Source organism: Bos mutus, chromosome 3 (genome assembly GCF_027580195.1).
Source record: "Bos mutus isolate GX-2022 chromosome 3, NWIPB_WYAK_1.1, whole genome shotgun sequence".
In the NCBI taxonomy this organism is placed as follows: Eukaryota; Metazoa; Chordata; class Mammalia; order Artiodactyla; family Bovidae; genus Bos; species Bos mutus.
In genome coordinates, this window is record NC_091619.1 from 115,272,670 (window position 1) to 115,298,203 (window position 25,534).

Here is a 25,534-nt window from a genome sequence, read left to right on the forward strand (position 1 = left end):
TCACAAGAAAGACCCGAAACACGTTCAAGAGCACATACCACCCCGGAAGGCCAAGGTGTGGCTCAAATGTAATAACTAGAAGTCTAGAAAAAACACCTTTATTTACAGCCATGAGCATCCCACAGGAGTACACGAAACACATAATGTGCACAACACAAAAAACGAACCTCGGAGTCAAGGCCGCGCCGCCGCGCCCGCCTCAGAGCCCTATCCGCACCACCATCACGGTGACGTTGTCCGCTGAGCCCCGCTGCACCGCCTTGTTGGCCAGCCTGTTGCAGGCGGCTTCGTAGCGGGCATCCACAGTGGGCTTCCCTTCCCGCCTTTGGATCTTCTCGTCCTACAGGGTGGGAAAGGGGTGCTGGTGAACAGGGACCCCGCGCCCCACCACTCCTGAGATGCCCCCCCACGAGGGACGACTGCTCCCAGTCCCCGTGGTGGGGGCGTGGGAGAAACTGAGCGGTGAGTGCCCTGGATGGAGGTCCCACTCCCCTCTGGGGACATGGGAGGTAGGGGGCCTGGAACTGCACGGGGACACGGGGGGAAGGGGCCCGGGGCTGCACGGGGACACGGGGCGAAGGGGCCCGGGGCTGCACGGGGACACGGGGCGAAGGGGCCCGGGGCTGCACGGGGACCCGGGGGAAGGGGCCCGGGGCTGCACGGGGACACGGGGGGAAGGGGCCCGGGGCTGCACGGGGACACGGGGGAAGGGGCCCGGGGCTGCACGGGGACACGGGGAAGGGGCCCGGGGCTGCACAGGGACAAGGCGGGAAGGGGCCCGGGGCTGCACAGGGACAAGGCGGGAAGGGGGCCCAGGACTTCTCTGAAGCCCAAGGGCAGCCGGAACAACAGGCACCCACTCCTTCTGAGAGTGCTCACCTCCAGGCAGGACAAGATGAAGTTCACGGCTTCTTCTGGGGTAAAGACCTTGAAGAGGCCATCACAGGCCAGCAAAATAAACCTACAACATGGAGAAAAACATAAATGGGTTTTAGCAGCAAACTTTACAAAATAGCCTGGCAATGGAGGTAAAATATATTTAGCCAACTAGTCAAAACCTAAACATTTTAAAACCAATTTAATGTCTACAAGATCAAGGTTAAAGCTACTTAAAAATATCTTGAGTGAGACGGTACACATCAGAGCTGAGACTGCACTGTTCACCTAAGCTACGGATGAACCCAATCCCAGCTTCTCAGACAAACTCCAGGAAGATCACCGAGGAGATCTATCAGGTGGTACGATAAATGCACGGTAAGCGTCAGGCACCGCAGGCCTCAATCCGTTCCCCAAACTGGACGGATGCTTGGACTTCAGGAACGTCAAGTGCTCACTGCCTACGTGAAGGGAGGACAGCCACCCACTTTCACTGCTGGAGAAGAGGCCTCCGTCCCTTTCAAAGTCCCCCCAGACTTCCCAAGGGGAGTCTCTCTGACAGGGATGGAGAGGGTGGGACAGTTCCAGTTCTCCTGCTCGTCTCTTTCCCCGTTTTAACACCCGCATCCTGGTTTTCCTCCTCTGACTGGGCACTCACTCAGCGAGCATTTGCAGGTACGTGGTTTGTGCCTGGGGCCCGTGAGGGCCCGCCAGCCCCTTCCGGGAGGTGAAAGACCCCGGAGGGGGGCTCTGCTCTGCTGCACAGCAGGGACAACACGGGGCCTGCTCTCATGTGGCAACAAGACTCTCCTGAGGCGTCAGCTGGGGAGCTGGAGGAGCGGGTGGAAACGTGCTCTGAGGCAGGCACGGAGGGTGTGGAAAGGCGCCCCCAGCAGCACTGGCCTCCCGGGCCCTCGCTGCCCCCTCAGTGCCCACACCCTCGACGCATGCCCCTGGACCCCATGGGCCCCGTCCTTCTCCCGCCAGGCACAGGGCCTTATTCTCAAGTAGCTCAGAAACAGGTGGACAAGAGGTATCTTTATTCAAACTACTTCAGCTCCGCTTAAAAACCTCCCACGATTCTCCCATTATGAGCTAAAACCCAGACTGCTCAGCAGAGAACCCAGACCTCTGCAACCTGCCCTCGAGTGCCTGCCACCGTTTCCTGACACCCACCCCCGCCCCATCCTGTGGCATCGGCTGGCCGCACCTTCACCCCATCCCACTTCACCACCCTGGGGTCTGTTCCCTGCGGGAAAGCCCTGCTTTCTCCAACATGCATGTCTCCCTCCCGCCAAGGCCAAAGGCTCCCGGAGCACCGGCACCCCTAAGACACACGGGACTGGACACGCCTGTTCACGTGTGGTCAGACTGGACCCACGAGAGCAGAATGGGATTTTATTTATCCCTGCACCTGGAGGGCCCAGCATGATGCCTAAGACATGGCCAGCCGCCCACTCGCCACCCCAGGTTCAGTACGCGAACTGGAAGAAGTCAGCAGAGAAACAAGGGAGGCGGCCGCCCCGTGCCCCGCGCCAAGCCTACCTGTCGTTGGGGGTCAGCTGGCAGCGTCTGATGTCCGGCACCGAAGTGACCCCGCAGCGCTTGTACTGCCCGTCCCCGATGGAGCGGGACACCTCCAGCACACCCAGGACACGCCCGTCCCTGCAGCGGGGGGAGGCACATCAGACTCTACCTGAGGCCAGGCTCCCAGGGCCCAGACTCTGGCCTCAAAAGCAGAGGAGTGGGACAGGGTGAGACGCGACCTGTGGCATCCACGTCCCTCAGCTGCCAGTGACACACAGCACTGCACCACTGCGCGGAGCCTCCCTCTCCCGGGTCATTACCGGCCTGCTGCCCCGCACACGGGTGGCACCAGCGCCCCTCAACCTGGCTCGTGGCCGTGCCAGGCCTAGCCCCACTGGTCTGCCCAAAGCCCAGAGTCAAGCCTGACTGGGAGCGGACCTGGCTTTGTCTCTGTTTTGTTTTTACCTTAAAGCCACCGTGGGCTTCCCTGATAGCTCAGTTGGTAGATAATCCGCCTGCAATGCAGGAGACCCCGGTTTGATTTGAGAAGGGATAGGCTACCCACTCCAGTATTCCTGGGCTTCCCTGCTGGCTCAGCTGGTAAAAAAAATCCACCTGCAATGTGGGAGACCTGGGTTCGATCCTTGGGTTGGAAAGATCCCCTGGAGAAGGGAAAGGCTACCCACTCCAGTATTCTGGCCTGGAGAATTCCGTGGACTGTATAGTCCATGGGGTTGCAAGGAGTTGGACACAACTGAGCGACTTTCACTTTCTTTCACTTTCAAGCCACCAGGGTTACAAACAGCTGGGATAGAGGGATATTTTGCATTTCACTCTAATTAGATTTGGAAAATACCTGAAAGTGACTATCCTCTGATTCAGAAGCAAGTGTTCTTTACCTTGGGTATGAACATGCTTTAATGACTTAAATACAAACAGGAGAACTCTGGACAGAATTACACCTTTGCTTATTCTGCTTCCAGGAGAGGGAAAGGTGACTGCAGGGCCTAGGACAGCTGGTCCTGTCAGCAGGGAGAGCAGCCCCATGCCTGCCGCTCCCAAGGACAATCCTGGTGGCCGCTTGCTCTGCCACTCGGGCAGCTACAACGCCCGAACACCCAGGCTCTCAGGAGTGAGACCAGAGGAGACGACACACTTGACAAGGGGTGCCAGAGAGCTCAGCCAACCGCAGAGCTGTGCGCGGAGGTGCCGCATCACCACGGGCTCCCAACGGGGATGTGCCCTGGAAGCTGAGCCACCGGCGCAGGGGCCGGAACCACCCACCTGGGCCGGGGCCGCTCTCGGAGTCAGGATCCCGCCTGGCTCCCGGCCCTTCGCTGGCCCTCAGGGTCACCCTCCTGGTGGTCACAGACAAACCACCAGCAGCTAAGACTTGTGCTGGTATCTGTGAGCAGCTGAGCAATCTTCTCAGGTACGAACAGCAGAACAAAAGGCAAGAGGGAGCAAAGGGCGCCAGCGCTGAGCTGAGGGTGAAGAAGTGCATGGGGGACCCTCAGCCCTCAGCGTGCCAGAGGCGGCAGCTCGGAGCCCGCGGTCCAGAGTGCGTCTTTGGGACCAAGGGCCAGGGTACCCGCGCGGCCTCCTCCCGTCACAGACCCAGCTTGTTTCAACAAGACTGTGCGCAGAGGCGGGGCCGAAGACCCAGGTACCACCAGGACAACAGAGTCCACTCACGCTTCGGAAGCCAACCCAGCAGGCTGCTGCTCTGCCTGCACTCAGCACAACAGGCTGCATGGGATGTGTGGTGTGGGCGCCAGCCAGCTGCAGAGGCCCGGGCCCACGCAGGCTGTGCGTCACAGGAGCACAGCCACACCACCTGCCCTCTGTGCCCAGCAAGCCCAGCAGGACTGCTCCCGGCAAGGGCTGCCCGGAACCAGCCACCTGGGTCATGGACTGCGCCGGCCCCAAGCCTCCTCGGCAGCCCCTCCACACGCAGCCAGCTTCCCCCACGCAGCACAGGACTCTGGGTGCTCTGCGCCGGCCTCGCCCCGGCAATCCGCGAGAATCCACTCTTCCCCCACTGTGCTGGGCAGGGACTGGGTTTTGAAGTCCCAGCCCGAGCCAACCTGCCTTCCCCGGGGACCTGCCGCTCACAGGCCTGGCCTCCTGCCCTCCAGCGTTTGTGGCTTGTGCTCCACGCAGCATCCTTCCTGCCTGCCTTCCGTCCACCCATCAGTCAGACAGCGGCTGTGCCGCTAGTGCCAAGTCTGTCACCAGTGTCCTGACCGCAGCGCCTTCTGCTGGTGTTTTGTTCCGGTTTCCCCTTCACAGCGGGGGAGGGGCACAGAGACCAACACCCTGGCTGCCAGGACAAGCTGAACCCTGCTCTGACTGCAGCTGCTCTGGCCCAGGGACACAGTGGTCTTGACGGGCTCGCAAAGCTGAGGCTGGGAGGTGGAAGCTCCATCTTCCTCTGACCATCCCAGGATGGCAGATGCCAAGGTCCGGAGTTTCAGCAGGATGGGTGCGACAGGGCAGGACTGCACCTATGATTCCAGAACTGTCTCCCTGTCATCAGAGACCGCACCAGACACGCAGCGCTCTAGACCCGAAGGCAGATGCTACAGGTGTAAGCTTCCCTTCCTCTTAAAATAAACACCACACCGTCCTCACCTTCTCCAGGAGTTCTCCTGAAGCAGCGTAATGCGCGCACACTCCACTGCCTTCAGTGTAACAAGGAGGGAAATGAACACACGGAAGACACGCTGGAAAGATTCAGGCCATGAGGGTGAAGAGAGCAAGACGTGAAAGCAAGCCTCTGCTTTGTATTTTAGACAGCTAACCAGGCAAACGTGGGTCTTACTCACTTTTAAAATCATGGTAAGAATTATAACATGTTTGTCATCTTCACTTTTACTTTGAAGCCAACGGCTGAGTGGCGTCAGGGACACTCACACTGTTGTGCAACCTTCACCTCCAAGCCTTCCCATCCCCCACCGGGACTCTGCGACCACTAACCTCCCCTCCCCGCCCCACCACCCCGTCCTGCCTTCTGTCCCGAGGAGGACGCTGGCCACTCGGGGACTCATATAAATGGAGTCACGCAGTGTTTGCTCTTCTGTGTCTGGCTCACTCCACTCAGCAAACCGCCCTCAAGGTTAGTCCACGTGCCAGGCCTCCTATCAAGGCTGCACAGCGCTTCCATTTTACGGAGGGCCGTGTCTCGCCTGTCTCTTCCGCTAACGACGGACGCTTGGGTTGCGCCCACCTGTGGCCACCGTGGAAAATGATGCCGTGCACGTGGGCACGTGCGTATCGGTTCAAATCCACTGCTTTGAATTCTGGGGCACACAGACCCAGGACTGGGCCTGCTGGCTCACACGGCAGGTCTATGTACTTTTATCTTTATTCTTTATTAAAGTACTGATTTACAATGTTGTGGTGGGAGATCTATTTTTAATTTGTAAGGAACTGCCATGCCGTGTTCCACAATGGCGGTGCCATTTCACATTCCCGCCAACAGTGCCCCAGGGCTCCTATCTCACCGTGTAAATGCTTCATAATAGAGGGTAAAAGAGCCCTGAAATTGAAAACAAAATGAAACTAATGATCATGATAACCAGAGTGTAACAAAACCACAGTGAAAATAACTACTCCATGTTTACATACAACACTCGGCACATCCTCAGTGAGACACAGACTGAAGAGAACCACCAGGAACTCACGCCCAGTAACAGCGATGCTGCTGATGTTACAAGTGTGAAAAAGCTATTCTGGCAAATAAACACGCAATGTTACTAGGAACCAAGATCTTCAGGATAAAAGAAGACGCCACAACTACTGAGTCCAAGAAGTTGAGAGAAGACCCTGTAGGTGCTCCATCTGCACGCGAAGCGGCAGTCTAAGCTCACAGGCTACAGAGAGCACACGTGTGTGTGTGCTTCCTGGTTCTGTCCTGGAACAGGTGTGAACTGATGACACTGCAGTTGACCCCAGCAGCCCCAGCACATGGAGCTGTTTTAAGACAAGCAGACGTGTGGAAGGTGCTCCCTCCCGCTGGCCACAGAGGGCACATGAGCAGCAAGAACACCCTGCCTCTATGGCTACAGTCAGCGCCCTGGATACAGAAACCCATCTGCAGTGACTCCTGGAGCAAGGAAGGGGGACGGAAGCAGCAGAGAAGGGAAAGAAAAACCACAAGTTTCCGCAGCTGTGGGTGCTCCCACTCTGCAAATGGTGATGGAAGAATTCAACACATACCTTGCTTTCAGGGAAAAACTGGTTCGCCCCCTGTTGATGAAGGAAAGCCTTTCCTAACAGGATGCCTGCTACCACGAGCAGAAGAAGCCAGTCGATGGTCCTCTTTGCTGGCCCTGTGAAGAAGCTGACTCATGCAAGGTCGCCGAGGGCCACTAAAATCGTCAGCTGAGAGGCTGACGGCAACAGTCCCAAGGTGCCCAAGTAGGCCTCCCCAGACTGCCGGCAGGCCACACACGGAAGCATGCCTCCACCCTGGAGCCGTCTGCGGCCAACGGTGGCCAGCTCAGAGCCCGCATCTCCAGCGGTGATCGCGCTCGGCTACTGACGTGGGGGCAGTCAGAGGTGCCTGGCATCCCGTCAGTACACGTTTTCACGTTTACTGAAGACGTGTAACCTGAATCTAAAGCAGCCCATAGACCTAAATTCTGCTTTATAAGACGTAACATACAGGCACTGTAAACGGTGCTGGTGACCCCGTACAAGGGCTGACCGGGGCCGCGATCCAAGCCAGAGCAGGGATGACTCTTCACGGAAACACGCAAGTCCAGTGCTGGCCAGACCCTGGTTTCCAACACAGACACTCTGGGGACAACTGGAGAGATGAGGCCACACACGGAATGTTAAGTAACCTAATACAGACTAAGGAACGATTATTTTCTTAGATATTATGTCTGCAACTAACTTTTAAATAGTTCAGCCACACACACACACATAAACAGACAAAGCAAATATGGCAAAACGTTAACTACTGAATCTAGGTAGTAGATATTTAAATGCTTAGTATTTTAAAATTTTTTCTGCATGTTTGAAAATCTTTATGAAAGTGAGAGGGCACGGACGAAAAGAAAAAGCACGCCAGCCCCAGCCTCACGCAGGAGATGGGCCACGGCCCAGCCCTTGGCTCGGGAGCAAGTCACCCCTCCTGTCTCTGAGCACCCCCACTCTCTTCTTCAAGTTGAGGGGTGCACTGTAAGTCCACACAGTTCTTAATAAATGGGGACTGGGAAATGGGAAGTAAAGGCAATACAGCTGGTCTTACTTGCAGCCATAGGAATGTTCATGTCAAAATCTTTTCAAGGAGATCAGACAACAGCAGAATTTTAAAGTTATAAGAAAGGACAGAAAAGATGATGCTACTAACACCAACGCTGGGGTCACATTCTTGGGCATCAACTCCCACAAGCAGTCACGGAGGCTCAGTCAGTCACGGCACTGGCCAAGGTCGGAACCCAGGCTATAATTCCGTCTTTGCTCACGCAGACAGCCATAACCCAGACCAAAATCACCTTTTACTAACCCTGGAGTTTTTTAACCAACCCTAAGAATTCTGACTCCTCTCCAGAGACCTCCCTGCACCACTGGCCAGAAACGGCCTGGAGCGACAACAGAAACTGGCCAAGTCAACAACACAAGAGAAGCGACACCTCCAAGGATGAGCAACCACCGCCTCACACTGGCATCTCACTTCTTCCAACAGGCAACGGAATCTTAAACAGCTCAAACCTAAGATGAACCAGAAAACACCTCTGGTGATGTTCCTAATGCCGCGTCCTTAGCCCTGCTTAACTACCTGAGAGGTGGCAGATGACAAACTAGAGCTGGCACCGTCTCCAAAGACGTGAAGAGAGATGAAACGACCGCGGCAGGCCAAGCCAGGCTAGCGCGGCCCCTGGGCCTGAGAAGCTGCTCCCCAGAAGCCCAGAGCTCATGCTTAACCACTCTCGGTGTTCTCTCTGGAGAAACTGCCCAAAGTGTAGCTTATCCAGTTGTGACAAATAATAAATTTTAGGAAAGTTCCTAGGACCACAGAAAATGCTGGAAATGGTAAGCTTGAATTTGAGACAGGAATCCTCCTTTTGCAGATGGAGGGAAGCACGTTTCCTGCACACACATGGTTTACTCCCACTTGGACACACGTGAAACCCCACGACACGTGTTCACCAAGTTAGACCTCAGACAGTCTCCTCATGCTGAAGACTGCACAGGCAGAAGGCCCCACCCGTGGAGGCCTCTCGGCTCGCTCCACAGTGGCCCCCTTCCCAGAGCCCCTGCCACCCTCTGGTTACCTGACATTCCCTCCGGCCTTCTGTATTCTCATTCGTTCTTCATACTGGGTTGGATTATGCTCCTTGCTGAGGCTTAAGGCCGCGTGTTTTTGACTCTCCTCATTGTAACGACAAAGGATTGCCTGGGAAGATGAGAGTACAACAGGTGTGAAACCGAACAAGCCCAGTGCCTAATGCTAACAGGGGAAGAGCAAGGTCAACAACTGACTTTCGGATTCAGCCTCCTGCTGACAAACTTGAGTTCAGAGGATCCAGCGTCAAAAGCCTCAAGTGGCAAAGTGGAGTCACACACACGCAAACACTAAGGGGGAGAAGCACCAGGCGACCACAGCCCCCTGCTCCTCTCACCAGGCCACTGTCTTCCCACCTGTGACGTGAAGGCAGGTCCCTTAAAGTACCGAGGCCCCTTCAGGCGCCACTGTTCCCCGAGTCTACACTGGCCCACTCGGTGGGCTGATCAAGTACACGTCCGAATGTTCCCGTCACCGTGATTACTGAGTGGTCACTTCCGGACAAACCTCTTGCTCTACAGAGGGGGAAGCCTGAGGCCCAGAGGACAAGCATCACGCCTGGAGTCACAGAACAGGGCCAGGACTGAAACTGGGTCTGACTCCAAAGTCTCTCTTTTTGGCTAATTCGTACACATGTTCTTGAAGTCCTCTGGTCTGAACGCCCATGTACAAGAGGCAGTCCCACCAGAGAGACCCACTGGAGGGTCACCCCAACACAGACCCCACTGGGGCAGGGCTTTCATCTGGGGCGCTCCCAGCTCCCAGTGCCCCGTATCCCAAGTCACCCTAAAAGCAACAGGGTGGGAAGGCCACTCTGTCCAGTGACTGCTGCACAAGCACGGAGGCTGGCTGGCAAGTGGGCGGCAGGGGGGAGACAGCAGGGACTGCAGAGGCCCTACGGAGCCCTCCCCCCAGGTCCAAGTCAGCCCCCACAGCTGGGACGCGACACAGGCCGTCATCAGTGGGAAGCAGCTGGGTTTTCTCCCTCAGCTCTGGGTCCTGGGCTCAGCGGACATTCATCCCATCACCGAGCACTCTTCTAGTCACAGCTTTTGAATTATTTTGGAATTACATAATTTGGAGAGGCAGGGGTTAATACTTTTCATTCATTACTATCTGAGGTCAAAGAAATGAAGACAAATATTTGTTTAAATATAAGTAGTTTTACTTGAGGGCCAATTAAATTCCAACTCGCAGCTCTGTACCTGTGTACAGACAGGGTGTAAGTCTTCCCAGAACAAACAGCCTCCAGTTTAGCAGCCACTCCTTGAACCAGAGCTTCTAACTCTGCAACAGAGCCCCTTGCAGCACCCGCCAAGAATGAAGGCTGCAACCCCACCATCGTGGCCGTAACCTTATTCGACAGTGCTGCCTACGGTTGGCCCCCTCAGATGCGCTGCGGTCTCAGTGGGCGGCACCACAGCCACATACCCGACTGTCCCCCAGGTTGGCGATGTAAAGAGTATTGTCTACGGCCAGGACACACGTGGCAGTGGACCCATCTTTCCAGGCAGGTTTCCTGGCAGGGGAGACACATCAGAGACACAGTCACCACCAACATGCCAGCTCTGAGACTGAATTTCCAGAGCTGAAAGGGAAGTGTCATACTTTTAGAATGGATGGTTTCTTTGATACATGTGTTTTTTTTTTTTAATTCAGATTTCATTAAGCTGTAAGCGCTTACTTGGTGCTAGGAGTTTTTCAGATAACAAGCGTTCGCATTACACAGTATCGGAAGGCCTGAAATGCGTTTAGGAAAACCACACACACCCTCCGCTCACAGGTCTTCACGTGGTCACACTTACTGGCTTGAGGCTTGCTTAAGGAACTCTTCATCAGTATGCTTGAAGGTGTCCAGAAGGCACCTTTTCACCATTTTCTCTACGCTGATTCCATCTCCTGTTGCAGCAGCCAGGAAAGAAAGCGAAGTCTTAAGGAGGGAGACGGCCCTCCGGCCACCGCTGCTCTGTTACGGCCGAGAACCAGCTGTGCTTCCTCCACTGTAAGTGGGGGCCTGAGTATCCTCCCAAGTGCAGAGACAAGAGGCGCCATCACCCAGAGACACAACAAGCTCCACGGTGGGCCCGCCGCACAGCCCCTGCTCCCCTCCGCACGGCCTCCTCTAAACCAGGCTCTTACGGTCATCAAGGATTCTTCACTAAAGCCAGTGACGTCTCACTTATCAGCACAAAGAGCCAACCCCAAGGTGAACATGAACCGATTGAGCTCTGAGCCTCACCTTTAGGAAATTTCCTGATTAAGTTCTGATGCAAATTCTGTGCGGCGAATTTTGAGGCTCGAATTCCTCCATGTCCATCAAAAACAGCAAAGTATGAAACCCGGGTGCTGGAATAATGAATTGAGAGTCAGCAAGATCCTCAGGCAAAGATTACTCCTCTCCATTAAAGCTTTTAACCCGAACAGCAAGCAGTAACAGTACCTAAGACAATGCTGAAGTAACATCCATGACATTTTAAAATTAAAAACTCACCCTTGCTTCAAAAATCAAGACCTGTTAACTCTGATTTTTCACTAATATTCAGAACGCTTTTCTATTTAGAGCAGATTCAGTTTTCTACTTACAGCAGATTTAGTTTTAAACACTAATACACAGATAAACACAGACAAAGTACCGACCGTCAAAAACATCTGTGAGAGAACAGGGAGTTTCGGAGCTGCTGCTCAAACCCTGACTGACACCAAACCCTTAAAGCCCGCCCCACCCCCGTTCCTAGTCCCCTTTCAGGGTTGCCGGAAACTCACACACACAGATAAACAGCATTAAAAACTGTTTCAAGAAGCAAAGAACAAATATGCTTGTGAGAAATGACATTTACTCTGCAGAGCTGCTCTTGTCCTCAAACATTTCTAGAATCCCTTCTCAATGTGGGACATCATGAGCCATGAAACAATAAACTTATTTTGCTGAGCATGCTCTTGAGGCCCATCCATGTTGGTGCAAATGGCAAATTTTGTTTTTTAATGGCTGCTTGATATTCTATGTGTACATATATTTCAATATATAACATCATACATAATGTGATATATGTGCATATATACCTCTCACACGTGGTTTATAACTCAGAATCTTACAGTGTGGCAGCTACTAGGTATGGCTTGGTGTCCCCCAATTAAATCTGTTCCCAAAAAATGTGCCTGCTGGGGCTTCTCCAAAGCCCCTTTCCTGGCTCTAAAAGCAACTCTAAGCACACTCCTGCTCTTGGTGACAAGGGCTTTTCCTCCATACCTTTCCCTTCACCTTCATTTTATGCAACTGCAGGAAAAATTCCACAGTCTGCCTTCTGCTGTTTTGGGTTCCTCTGGGCCCTCACTACCACACCAGCATCAGAACAGACTCCCACGCCACGCGGGCTGCCGGGGCAGGACACTCACACGAGAGCGGACGGGGGCTGGCACTCCGCGGTGATGTCGTTCAGGATGACGTGGGCATCCTGCATCTCTTCCCGCTCGCCCTTCCGCTCAGCCACGTAGCCTTTCAGGCTGAAGATCACCGAAGAGGCTACGGGAAAGAGAACAAAAAGCCAATACAAAACTGCGCCCTTCTCTCCAGACGCCCTAGTCCCAGAGCAAGCGAGAGGGACCTGCAGCTGTTCTACCCAGCAGTGTCCAAGAGCTGCCCTGCCAGGCATCTCCCAGGTGGCAAGTCTGCTACAGAAAGCAGAGCACTGCTGAACGGGGCGGCCTCTGCAAGGCTGAGCAGCAGAGAGGAGACAGCAGGCGACGGCAAGTCGGTGCAGAGAGGCTCTTCCAAAGAGAGCACTTGCTCAAAGCACCAGAGTAAGGAGCGCGCTGCCGCCCCAGAAGTGAGGCTGGGACCGCGGCAAGGAGCTCCTTGCAAATCTTGTCTGTCAGTAACTTCATGAGGACAGAAAAATCTCTAGTTTAGAGAAATGCAAGTAAGCAGTTTACCCCAAGGGCCCTGTTAGATACACTGGAATACATGTTTCCACGCTTGAGGCTGGAAGACTGAACAAATGGAAAGATCAGCTGCTTTTACTTTAACTGAAGAAGGAAAAGGAAAAAGGAGTCCACTGGAGGTGTAGAAATTTCTCTTTAAGGGCTGGTTTGAGCTCATTTTCTGACACGGAGAGCCACGTCAGTGACAGATGCCCTTCCTGAAGGGCACCCGCCGGCAGGCACAGCGCTCTGCAGGCTCCAGGCAGTGACAAGCCACGCTGAAGCCTGCATCTTCACGTCCTCCGCGGGGCCTCCAGCCTCCGCCGGAGGTCACTGACGGCACGCGACAAAGCGGCCTGGCGGGCACAGTCAGTAAAACCCACAGCTTTCTCCCCAGCTGACACTCCTCACTCATTCCTCATGCACTGTGACACGTTACAAAGCTGACGACGAATTTCAATCGCTCTTTCCAGCCTCAGGTCATCTCTTGGAGCGCTGCCTGCGAGCTCGTCACAGAATTCCAAGTGCTAATAGACAGGCGGAGGCCAAGGACATGTAGTCAGAGAGAGACGGGGGCCCACACGCTAACCAAGGCCGAGTAAACCTGTCTCTAACCCCTGAAGGACCAAGGCAGGCTTCCTACCTGACCGAAGGTGAGTAAGAGATGGAGCACATGGAGAGCAAAGGGTGAGGAAGCAGCGTGAACTCGGAAATCCGTGTACAAACAGGGAACCCTATCCACTTCTTAAACACAGACTCAGAAAGGAAGTGTTATCATTGGAAAGCTAAGCTGGTTTTTGCTCTGGGTTGTCTTACAATATGAAGTCTAATACATTTGTTTTCAAACTGTCTGAAAACCTTTACAAACTTTCTTTTCCACAAGCTCTTCACTCCCATTCTTCTCTTCATCAGAGGCTTTTCTCTTTGCTCCTTTCCCTTCATTCTTTACCTCCTCGGATAACGAAGTGTCAAGAGAACCTGGAAATATAAAGTAAAAACCAGACAGAAACACAGCTATAGACTGTTAAAAGTCCCGAGCAGACCTGGCTCCCTCCCAGCCCTCGGAGATGAAAGGACATTCGAGAGAGGCCTGGCAGAGAGGGATGCTCAGTGGTCATAGCCATGACGCTGAGGGGTGGTGCAGTACCCTGGGTGCCCACAGTGGGAGACCACAAATTAAAATCCAGGCCCTGCTCAGATGGCCTCGAGAGGTTATGTGAGAGGCTTCTCAGTGGTAAAAACACATATTCATACTTTGGGGCTATGTCACACACATGGTATTTTATATCCACAAGCCCTTACATATACATTTTCCAAAACCTGCAAAGTAAAACATCCTGAACCAGCCCCAAAACACTAACAAAGGCTTAAACTGAGACCAATATCAGGCTATAAGAACCGTCTGTATCCTGAAAGGCAGAACAGGACTGCTAAAGCCATTCCCACTTGCAAAGGGATGGATGTCTATTCAAAGTTAAGAGCTAGGGGCACCTGCAGTGAGTATGCACTGTGGAACAAGTCTAGTTTTAAGTCTCAGTTCTGCCATTTGCAAGGGGCGTGCCCTTAAGGCAAGTTACTTAACCTGCAGGCCTCAGCTTCTTCATCCAGGACAGGGAGAAAACTGTCCTCTCAGAAGGCTGTTTAAAACTGATGGGGAAAACGTATGTAAAGCTTTCATCACAGTCCCTGGTCCATCAAGTGTCCAATGAATGGCCCTACGTATTCTCTGCACGTAGGCATAAAAGCATACAACCATTTACTATTCATTCAACTACTCTTTGACAGACCTTTCTGAGTACTGAGGGGGAAAAGGAAACATTCTTGCCCTCAAGAATAATCAGTTACTTGCAAAGGACAGATTTCTGCAACAGTGTAACACACACATCCTACCCCACATGGTAAGGAAAGTTAACTGGGACAACTCATGGATCTCTCAATGGTCTCTCCATTAGCCTCCTGCCACTTACTGTTTGTGTTCCAGTTTTCCAAATGTGTATGAAAAAAAATCTTCCTTTCTTTTAAGTTGGAAAACAGAAACTGTTTAAACTGTTATTGCCTTCCAAGTCAATCACACTGTAATCGGAGAACGCGGTCTACATATGGTACTGACTCTGTGCTAGGGCTTCATGGCCTAGAGCGCAGTCCGCTTTTGTAAACGGCTCCTGCCTGCTTGAGAAGAAGAGTATGTCTTCTCAGGAAACCCTAAATATTGGATACAAGATTGGATTTTACATCCAAAAAAAAACACAAACCCTGTTAATAATGCTGTTGGAAGTCCTCTAAGTTACTATTAGTTTATCGCCTTCTGCCCTGAGGATAACTAAGACATAACTACCCTGACCCCGCCTTTAAATCTGTTAGGAGCCCCAGCTACACACGTTTAACTTTCACTATAACTGAGAGTACTGTCTTTATTAGGAAGGTTTAAGGGTAAATTGGATGAGAATGTTGTGATTTTTTCGTATGGACACATAGCCTGAAAATCTGAGAATTCTTGTGAAAGATGACTGTGATACTTTTTCTAAATACAGAAATGTGTGTGCGCTAAGTCACTTCAGTCGTGTCTGACTCTGCAATTCTAGGGACGGTAGCCCGCCAGGCTCCTCTGTCCATGGGATTCTCCAGGCAAGAATACTGGAGTGGGTTGCTATGCTCCCCTCCAGCGGATCTTCCCGACCCAGGGATCGAACCTACATCTCTTACATCTCCTGCATTGGCAGGTGGGTTCTTTACCACTAGTGCCACCTGGGAAGTCCAAATATAGGAACAGTACGAATTTAATCCATACTTGGTTAGACTAATTCCAATGACTTAGCAGTAATTAATTAATAATACAGAAAAATATACTTGAAAAAGCAGCGTGTTCTATCTGACAACGTAAGGAAGGTCTTTTCACACTGGAAGATACTCACATATGAAAGGACAGCCTGCATCCGCCCTGCCCCCCCTGCGCCCTGCCCCATCCCCTCTGGGGGAGCTCCATGTGAGAAGTCCTCAGTGGAATAACAGACTCATCATGTATGACAACCTACAGGAGTCTGCTCTGTTTCCCCCTTCTGTCCCACCGGGACGTAAAAGGAAAAGGTAAACATCTAGAGAAACAAGCAGAGCCCGGGTTAATAGGCTTGACAAAAATGGAATCAACAAAAAGAATGCTGAGAATACACATAAAAGCTCTGACTGGAAACTGACTGACTAAGGTCTTAAACTTCAAGAATTCAAACTCCTGCACGCCGCCTGCACCAGTCGGTAAAGCAGTGCCACTCCAACTGCAGTTAAGGATCAGCATTCTTTTTATTTTGTAAGTGGCATAAAACAGAAGACTAATTTATCAGGGACACTGAAAATATTTTTTCAGTGTGAAAAGTGAAAAGTACTTCACATATTCAGATACTTTTCTGCTGGATACATCTGGATCTGTCAGGAACATAACAAGGCAAAACTACAATGACAGACTCAGGTTTTTTTTTTTAAAGAACATTAATAACAAAGGTCAAAGTAAATGACTGAATTCTTATAATTCTAAGGAGTAGAAAATAATCACCAAAAAGTGATGTAGTATTTATGTATATTTTTGCTTCCCAACTGAGGGTATCTACTGAGTTTAGTTTGATTGTTTATTCGTTTTGGCAGGAACCTCGTTCGCCAGCCAGGGATCAAACCTGGACCCCAGCAATGAAGGCAATGAGTCCTAACCACTGGGCTGCCAGGGCATTCCCGGTATCTGTTAGTTTTAATAAACCTTATGTAGTATTACGATTCGTCATCCTAAGGCTTTTTACAGCTATAAATAAGCACACTTTATGTAAGAGTAGAACATCATATATTATTTCCATCGGCACATTGGACTAGTTTCCCTACCACTTACCTGAATCGCCACTGCTGGCTGGCGGGAGATCGTCAAAAAGCAAAGGTCCCCCAGAGCCTGAAACACAGCAAAACACTGAGTGAGCCCCCAAAGCCAGAGTGGGGCTCACGTTTCAGAACCCATCCCACCAGGATGCCTACACAGGCCACTGACATAGACTCAGAGCCCTCGTGTCCATCCAGTGGCAACGCATGCCGTGCACACAGCGTCCCGAGCCTACTGTTGAGTCTCATCATCTCAAAGGAGACGGAAGACCTGCCTCAGAGTCCAGTCTTATTTCACTAGTAAAACAGACACTCAGATGAACCAGAGAACACCGCTCAACATCTTCACGCAGCTCCTCAGGGCTAGCAACTAGTGGATTTTTCTGCCTTACCTGATGCCATGGATTCAAAACTTAAGACAGTCCAACACCTAAAACATCTGTGTGTTGAAAATGGGGGAAAGGGAAAAAGATTGAGACAACTACAATCCCAGGATGACACGTTGACACACACCTGGGAGAGCCTGGAGACTGTACCTGAGTCAGTACTGCTGGCCGGAGGGAGACGGTCAAAGGGCAGAGATGCTTTCTGAGCTTCTTTCCCTAGAACACGGAACACCTGCTTAGAAAGCACGTGGACACTGGCCAGGTGGGGCTCGAATCTTCTGAGATAAGTCAGCTAGTAAATTCAAATCTTCTCCTCTCTACTGGACAGAGTAACTGTTTCCCAAAATACTTTCTCAACAGTCATTTAATATGGACATTTTTTCCAACAGTTACAGTCAATATACAAGCAATGAAGGACAATCCAACAGGAATTTTAAGGGCTACTGAGTGTTTTGAGGAAAACAAGTATTTTTCTTGCTAATTTCAGTACTGAAAGGAACACATTTTAAAAAACCTTTCTTTAAGAGTGAATCCTGAGAATAAAAAACTGATTCTAGAGCAAAACAATAATTCTATCTGGGTACCTCGATAAAGGGACTCTTCAAAGATCTACCGATCTTAAAAAATCCTATTTCAATAACATTCTGAACTAATTACCAAGTAGAATTTTAAACACATAAGCAGAGAGATGGTGAGAGGCCCGAATCTGTCTTAACCTGGTATCTCCAGCACAGAGCCCAATTCAATAAATATCTATGAAGAAAATGAGGAATTTTAGATACTCCAAGATAAACTCAGGAAAAAGCTAAGAAATCTTTCTATTTAAAAACCTAAAGATTTACCTAACAAAAGTACTTGTCTTAATGTTTTATACTCAATTATCCCTTTCCACATAAAATTTAATCATTATTCCTTCTCCAGCTTTCCTCAAAATTTCTACTGAAGTTATGAAATATATGAACCAGCCCACAGGAATGTGGGGGAAACAACGGGCTAAAGACGAAGGCGTGGATGTCCACGTCCTCTGAGACTGAACACACTGATCTTGTTCCTCAGAGCTCAAGTGCAGAAATGCACCCATTTAAAAACCAACTCAACATGTGTGCCCCGAAAGTTTCATCCATATTGTCTTTCTGCCTAGAAACGAGCTGGGTATCAACTCTACTTTTTTAAAAACTAAAAATTTTAAGTAAAATTTAAACTCCAAGGAAAGAAATTTCTTCAGGAGTCTTTAGGTCAGAAGTACATTAAATGCCTGATAAATTCCTAATTTAACAAAAAGTAACTCTTTTGCTTTATACCTGTAACACAAATAGGAAATGGCTATTTCATTAAATTACCATTTTCTCCCTTAGGATTATCATAAAGACATTAAGTAATTACAAGTAGTTTCACTTTTCTCACAAGTGACATACTCTATGGGAAGTATTCCAAAAACAGCATTAGAACATTAAACGGGCATTTAGAACAACCACTTACTCACTGTACTATTCCTCCTACAAGAATCACTAATATTTCAGCAGGCCACTTCCAAGAGGAACTCAAACCATACTAGTCTAAGCATCAACATATCTATCATATTCTAACAGACTCCAAACTGAACAGGATGACCCAGAACAGTAGCACTATATTCAGTGGGGTCAGAGCACCAGGCATTTTGGGACAGAGGGACATTGCAGGGAGGAGCCGACCTGAAGAGCAACCAACCCTTCCACTTATGCGGGGCCACATTTTAATTTCTGAATTAAACTACCTCTCTATATCAGGTCTTTCCAAATCCAGTGTCCAATGGGGGGGGGGCGGGGAGTCCTCTTTTACCCAGGTAATACATTTTTGGTCCTGGCAAGCATTCCTCATAAGAGAGTTTCCAGCTCAGCACTAGCCCGGCCGCTCTCCTTTGTTGAATTAGTTAAGAGAGTGCCTCAAACCTACTACCAGCCCCAAAGAACAGCCTCTCTTTCCCTGCTGAACAGAGTGAACCTCAACTGCTCTCTGTCACTCTAGAATATTCTGAGTGGTACTGCAATTAAACACAGTGAGATCAGCTCAGAGTTTTGTTGGCCACAACTGAGAATGCAAATGATAATAAGCATTCACTGCCTGCCAGGAACTACTCTAGTGCTCTACATATTTTCATGGATTGAATTCTTACAATAACCTTATGAAGTGGGTACTATTATTATGGTTACTTACTGATGAGGAAACTGATGCACCTGCTTAAGTAACTGTCCAAGAGACGAGCCAGTGAGAAGCGGAGGTTGAAATGCAGGCAGCCTGCTTTCCCAGCACATGCTCTTGGGGAGGTGTTACATACTGCCTCCTCGCTGTTACTGGAACTTCACAAGGATCATTTAACCTTTATACAACCCCCCAAAGATAATCCTAAGGCTCTATAAGATCTCTGGAGTACCTTTTTGCATCATCATAAGGATCAAAGTTAGAATAGTTTGTATCTTTAAAAACAATCTGTACATCACAGATGCTATAAAGGGAACTTCTGGTTAGCCAGAACCTTACATTCTGTGTTGGATAAATAGTAATTCAAAGTATCTGGGGCTGCAATCATTGGACCATGTGTGACCTTGACCTTAACTTTAGAAGTAGTCCCTGAGTTCTAAATACAAGAACTCTCATAAAGAAAGAAACAAGACAGAAAACAGGTTTTCCATGACAGTTAATCTCATCTAGATTTTTAAGTTATTTACATTCTGAAGCTAAGTCTACTGAAAGTTACATATCATGCTGACAAAAATATTCAGGCTGATCATATTCAGGTTAGCAAAAAGTTGCTACTTATAGCAACAGAAAGCTTAAATATTTTGCCTAAATTGCTTTTTGTACCTGAATTTCCTTTTTAACTATAAATGCGATACAGTTGACCTGTGGATACAAAGGGCCACCCGTGGATACAAAGGGCCAGCTGTACCACACCATTTTATATAAGTGACTTAAGCATCCTCAGATCTTGGGATCTGAAGAGGGCTTCAGACTCGATACCCTGCAGAGAGTGACGGACAACTGTGTATGTTTTCCAAATACCACGGATGTATTAGAAAAAGGCCCACTTCCCCGCCTATCCCCACCAGAATAACACCTTAGTGTATACCTTCCATTTCCCTTTATGCTCATGTATTGAATTGTAGATGTTCATTTTTAAAAGGTAGAAGTACACTATATACAATGATGCTGCTGCTAGGTCACTTTAGTCGTGTCCAACTCTTTGCGACCCCATGGACTGTAGCCCGCCAGGCTCCTCTGTCCATGGGATTCTCCAGGCAAGAATATTGGAGTGGGTTGCCATTTCCTGCTCCAGGGGATCATGTCAACCCAGGGATCGAACCTGTGTTTCCTGCGGCTCCTGCACTGCAGGCAGATTCTTTACCATGAGCCACTGCCACCACTATATACGATACTCTACATATATCATTGTTCATGCACACTGGGTCTCAGGATTCTTTCCAGCAGTCGCCCACTATCCTACAATATACAGGAAGCACTGCCACTCGCTTGTCCAGGTCCTTTATGATGGGCATGTGGGGTGATTCTGGTTTATTACATGACAAATAATGCCATAATGACAACCCAAGACTTATAACCTCATTTTATCTGCCAGACTGCTGGTCAGAAAGAAAACAAAGAAATTTGACAAATGCCGAAATGTGTTCCCAAAAAGTTGTGGTAACTTTCACTCTCAACATACTTTATGAAAATGTCCATTTCTTTAAATCTCATTATCATCATCCCAATTTCTAAATCTGACGAGTGAGAACCACAGTACACCAGTGACCTGCTGTCCTTCCCAGTGACTGAGGAAGCTGCGCACCAGTTCCCAGCGATGGGTCGCCTGCGTTTCTTCTGTAAACTGTCAGGATACATCCTTTGACCATTTTTCTAATGGGTCACCTCTTTTTCCTGTTACTTTGTCTGAGCTTTTCCTTACGAGGGGTAGTAACCTTTAGTAATGGTACCGCAACTATTTTCTCTCAATTTGGCTTTTGCCTTTGTGCTACTTTGGCTCCAAAAACTTTTTTATTTTTACATAGCTAAATCCATTTTAATTTTTTATGACTTGAGTTTTTTCTTACTAACCCTGAGGTTTTACCATTAGTTCAAGTTTTTTCTAATACCTTAGCCTTTATTTTATATTTAGCTCAACAAATTCATAAAAAGAAATATTAAAAAAAAAAAGAAATATTTTGAGGATGCCTTGCAAAGCAAGTATTTATTTAGTCATCAACAGCAGACCATCAGTTTTAAAGCGTACTGGTGTAGTGAAAGAACCACCCTATAAAACTGAAACCAGATTACTACACAGATGACTTTAAACCAAGACACCTTTAACACCTTTAACACCTTTAACTTTAACCTTTAAACCTTTAAACCAAGACACTACCAAATATAAGCTGTCAATCTTCAAAGACATCAATCAGCACTTTAATGACTATGATACTGCAGAGTCTGACATGACTTAGAGATTGAACAACAAGCAAAGAAATTCCATTTCCATCTGATATGAATAAATACACGTCGTCTTTAAATAAGTATGTATACTATACATTAGAAACTTGATTGTACTCAGCAAGCAAAATCTGTTAAGGGTTGGGATGAAAACCCTTAATTCAGCACAAAATGTGAAAACATTTACTGTATTCTTTTCATATTTTTCTTCAGATCACAAAAAGTAAGAGGCTTGGTATAGGAACATGAGATGTGATGTTCAAAGCAAAAATCAAAACACTAAATAAAACACACTGGACATGATCAGAGGAGTGGACACTTCTTCCCTTTGGACACTTGGCATTTTCACAGAATCCATTTAAGAGTGCATTTCCCCCTCTTTGGAACAGCTGTGAAAGTTAGCTCACAGAGTAACATCTACAAAGCACCAGCACCTATCAGTACTGGGCACAGAGCCTCTGCTCCCCCTACACACAGTACTCTCTCTAACCCGTGGGTAACAGTAGGAGGCAACACTAATTTTTCAGATGCAGGAACAGCCACAGAAGACAGTAAGAGCAGAATTCGGATTTGAAACCAGTCTGAGTACATGCCCCAAACAACTCTTCTAGGGTCTGTGAAAATGACTAGGTCTTTTATCGTTCCTGCGTTAGCTCAGAAATCTGTGACACCTGCACATCCTTTGAGGGCTATGACGGTGGCAATCCAGCCTCCTCGCTCCATCTACTTTAAGAAGCCAACTTAATTTTCCTCTCATTCACTCTAGATTCAATGTTATCAACAATTTTTCAGAAACAAAAAGTATGACATTTGAGTTAAATTCTCAAAAATCAAAGTACTTTTACAAAACCGTGAAATCAGTTTCTGTTCTTGTTCAAATGAGTTTTTTTTTAACCTGTTAAGTTTAATCTTACTGGTTTTCACGAAATGCCTGTCAAGATAACTTTGGGTTCTGATTTTGTACTCACTTTAGTACTTATCCCTGTCAGTGTTCTGTCATCAACAAATTCAGAAAGCATGCCTTCTTTGCTTTTAAAGCCATTACAGAAAACACACTCGGTCAAGGAGAACCTGCGGCAGTGCCAGCACCTTCCTCACAGGCAGGAGGCAGGTCGTGATCCACTCTTGAGGGAACCCGGGTTTAAATAGCACACAGCACCTCTGCCACCCTGTCGTCTCAGCCAGGGTTGGATATGTCCTTCCAGGGACCAACTTAAAGACTCGTCAAGTTTTGTATCATTCAGGGGTCCGTTCCGCCTGAGTGGACCCAAATTAATTTCGGGTAGAAAGTGATGGCGATTAAAGAAAATGACAGGCTTACAGGCGCATCTGCAAACGCAAACTGCCCCAAATATATTCAGACAGAAGCTATCCTTCACCAACAGAGTCAAAAAGACTGCATACACAAGCCAGCGTTTTCACCCACAACGAGAACAATCTAGAAAAGAAATCTAGGGAACAATCTACAAAATGAGATGTTCTGCCGAGAAAACTAGCAGCGCCGTTCTTGTGACTGACGGCCTCCTAAGACTGGCCTGGCGTCCACACGTCACATGCCAGAACCCAGGCCCTACGGGGCAGAACCACCCCTTCTTGGGAGCCTTCTTCATGGATCCGAGTCTCAAGTCGCAACTCCTCCACGTTGGATGCGCAGGCAAACCCGAGAGCCAAACGTTCCCCAAAGAGCAAGCACACTGTTCCCTCGCCTAGAATCTCTGCAAATTACACGTCTATCCATCTTTGGAGGCCCGAGTCCAGCACCACCTCCCACCCAACTTCTCCGTTCACGGACCACAAACATCCCTTTTCCGGGACATTCAGCATTTCCCAGTCATTAACTTTGTCCCTTTTCGATGTCAACCACTCGCATTCAGAATTCGGCTTCTCTGAAAGCAAGCAAACGCTGGGTGTCAGTCACCTTCGTATGCCCCTAGGACAACAGCAGTTGCCGAACCAGGGTCTCCAGACCCCCTCCCGGGCTGTCCAACAAAATCCGCTGCGGATTTCCTAACACAGAGGCCGGGCCCCACCTTCCGGGCTTGCAAGCTGAGTGGGGCTGAGCTGGGCCTGGAATCTGAAAAGTGTTCTGAAGTTTTTCACGTTTTCTGCCACCGAGTTAGACTGGGGCGGGGGTGGGGGTGGAGTCCTAAAGCACAGCATCCAGCTGAATGTCTTGCACCTGAAAACGTGAATAAGTCTTGCCAAATTCAGCCTGGGCGCCGCTGTAACCCGCCGGACAGAGGACCAGGCGTGGTGGTCCCCGCACGGCTACCCCGTGGAGCTCCGATCCCCGGCCTCCGGGACGCGCACGGCGGCCGAGGTCAGGGGGCAGCCGGGGTGGGGAGCGGACCGGGCGAACGGTCTTCCCTTTGGGGAGAGGGGACTTCCCGGGGCCCAGAGGGAACAACAACAACAAAAACTACTCCGAGTCATGACACAAGATCGGAGGCTGCAGAGAGAACGAATCCTCTCTTCTGGGCCTCAGAATCACGAGCAACCGAGCCGGGGACCATCTCAGTCGCCGGGGTACACACGGAACACAAAGCGAGGAAAACGCTGAACCGGGAGCGCGCCCGGGACTACCAGCTCCCCAGGCGGCCGGTCCGGACGCAGGCCGGCGGCGCGGGGCTCCCGTGAGGGAAAGCGGCCGCGCACAAAGGGCGCCGGGCCGCGCGCGGCCTTTCCTCCTGCGCAGCGAACATGGCGGAGGCCCGGCTCCCCGCGCCGGTGCAGGCCGCGCTCGCCCTCCCGCGCGCCCGCCCGCCCTCCTTGGCCCTCACCAGCCCGGCGGCCGCCCGCTTACCAGCAGCCGGCCGCGGCGAGCGCTCGGGCTCCGGCAGGTCCCCGAACAGGTCCATGACGGAGGCTGGGCGGCGGCTGCGGCACACGCGCAGCCCGCGACCGGCGGCGGGCTCCACACCCTGCGGCGGCGGGGGCAGCGGCGGCGGCAGCGGCGGCGGCCCGGGAGCCGTCAATCACCCGAGGGCGGGCCCGGAACGCCACCAATCGGCGCACGGCGTGGCCCTGCCGCCCCAGAGACCTGCGCGCGGGCGGGGCTGTGCGGGGGCGGGGCGACGGCGCGCAAGCGCACTGGGTCTAGCTTCCGCCGCGAGAGGGAGCTGGTAACCCGGCTGGCTTGCTGACGTGAGGCTGAGAGCGCCATGTTCCCCGCGCACGCCTGTCCTGGCCTCCTCCAGTTTTCTCTGGGCATACGCGTTGGATTCCGAGAAGGCCCCTTCCAGAGAGACAAGTCTGCGCTCAAGGGCAGCTGTAGTGAGCCCTGGTGACCCAGAAGACTTTATGGGGTTTTCACGTCGGTTCCGTCCTGCCATCCCTGGCCAATTTGAGGTTGAGAAGCAGAATCCTGCTGGAGCGAGCCCTTGAGATGCAGGGTGGAGAGGAGGCATCTCTGGACTTGTCTGCTCCCATCCGGACACGTGGGGAAGAGGGTAAAACGAGCGTCCATGGCGGTGACATCGGGGTAGCTGGCCTGGCACTCACAGCTGGCCTCGGTGTTCTACTGAATATGCAGAGTTCCATGAAACGTTAGACATCAGGCTCTGATGTTAGATCCACGGCAAAAACGAGGCCCCTCCATACTTGTCTGAACGCAGACAGAAGAACATTGTTCAAGCCACGAAAATGACCAAACTTCCTTCTGTCTCGGCCAATCAGAGTGACTGCTCATTCTTTACCAGTTACAGGTTTAACTTTTCTCTAGTCTTGTCTTTGTGATGCAATCTGTGAAGACATCTGGTCAAGGAATTGCTTCCTTTTCCTGACATCCCATCCAGAGTGGACTGGCTTCCTTAAACGTTTCCCCCACATCAACTAACACAACTGAAATGTTGTAAATATCAGTAGTTGCTCTGCAGTCGCCCAGTTGTGTCCCACTGCGACCCCATGGACTGCAGCACACCAGCCTCCCTGTCCCTCACCATATCCTGGGGTCTGCCCAAGTTCACGTTCCTTGCATTGGTGATGCCCTCCAGCCATCACATCCTGTGACGCCCTCTTCTCCTCCTGCCCTCAATCTTTGCCAGCATCAGGGTCTTTTCCAATGAGTTGGCTTTTCACATCAGATGACCAAAATACTGGAGCTTCAGCAGCAGTCCTTCCAGTGAATATTCAGGGTTGACCTCCCTTAAGATTGACTGTTTTGATCTTGCTGTCCAGGGGTTTTTCAGGAGTCTTATCCAGCCCCACAGTTCAAAGGCAT

The 25,534-nt window shown here is 50.4% G+C and overlaps 1 protein-coding gene across 2 annotated transcripts; it reads right to left on the reverse strand.

Annotated features, from left to right (window-relative positions):
• Window positions 1-82: 82 nt before the first annotated feature.
• On the reverse strand, window positions 83-24,274 carry ILKAP (ILK associated serine/threonine phosphatase). Of its 2 annotated transcripts, XM_070368611.1 has the most exons (12): window positions 24,119-24,270; window positions 17,008-17,073; window positions 16,488-16,544; window positions 13,478-13,597; window positions 12,095-12,221; window positions 10,941-11,047; window positions 10,507-10,600; window positions 10,133-10,220; window positions 8,691-8,812; window positions 2,422-2,541; window positions 880-961; window positions 83-340 (listed from the first exon to the last, which is right to left on the reverse strand). In XM_070368611.1, exons 1-12 carry the CDS (start codon window positions 24,171-24,173, stop codon window positions 200-202), a joined length of 1,179 nt encoding a protein of 392 aa, XP_070224712.1. In that variant the 5' UTR covers window positions 24,174-24,270; the 3' UTR covers window positions 83-199. The 2 variants fall into 2 exon arrangements, with proteins under 2 accessions (XP_070224712.1, XP_070224713.1); XM_070368612.1 differs by lacking the exon at window positions 17,008-17,073 and having other exon boundaries at window positions 24,119-24,274.
• Window positions 24,275-25,534: the final 1,260 nt, after the last annotated feature.

Bases quoted from the DNA above. Each gene is read 5' to 3' on its own strand.
- ILKAP (XM_070368611.1), bottom strand. From the start codon at position 24,173: ATGGACCTGTTCGGGGACCTGCCGGAGCCCGAGCGCTCGCCGCGGCCG. The intron at 2,542-8,690 runs GTAACCAGAGGG...CCCCCGCTGCAG, and splicing joins AAGGCCGGAGGGAATGTCAG to GGACGGGCGTGTCCTGGGTG. The intron at 341-879 runs GTGAGCACTCTC...CCCACCCTGTAG, and splicing joins TCATCTTGTCCTGCCTGGAG to GACGAGAAGATCCAAAGGCG.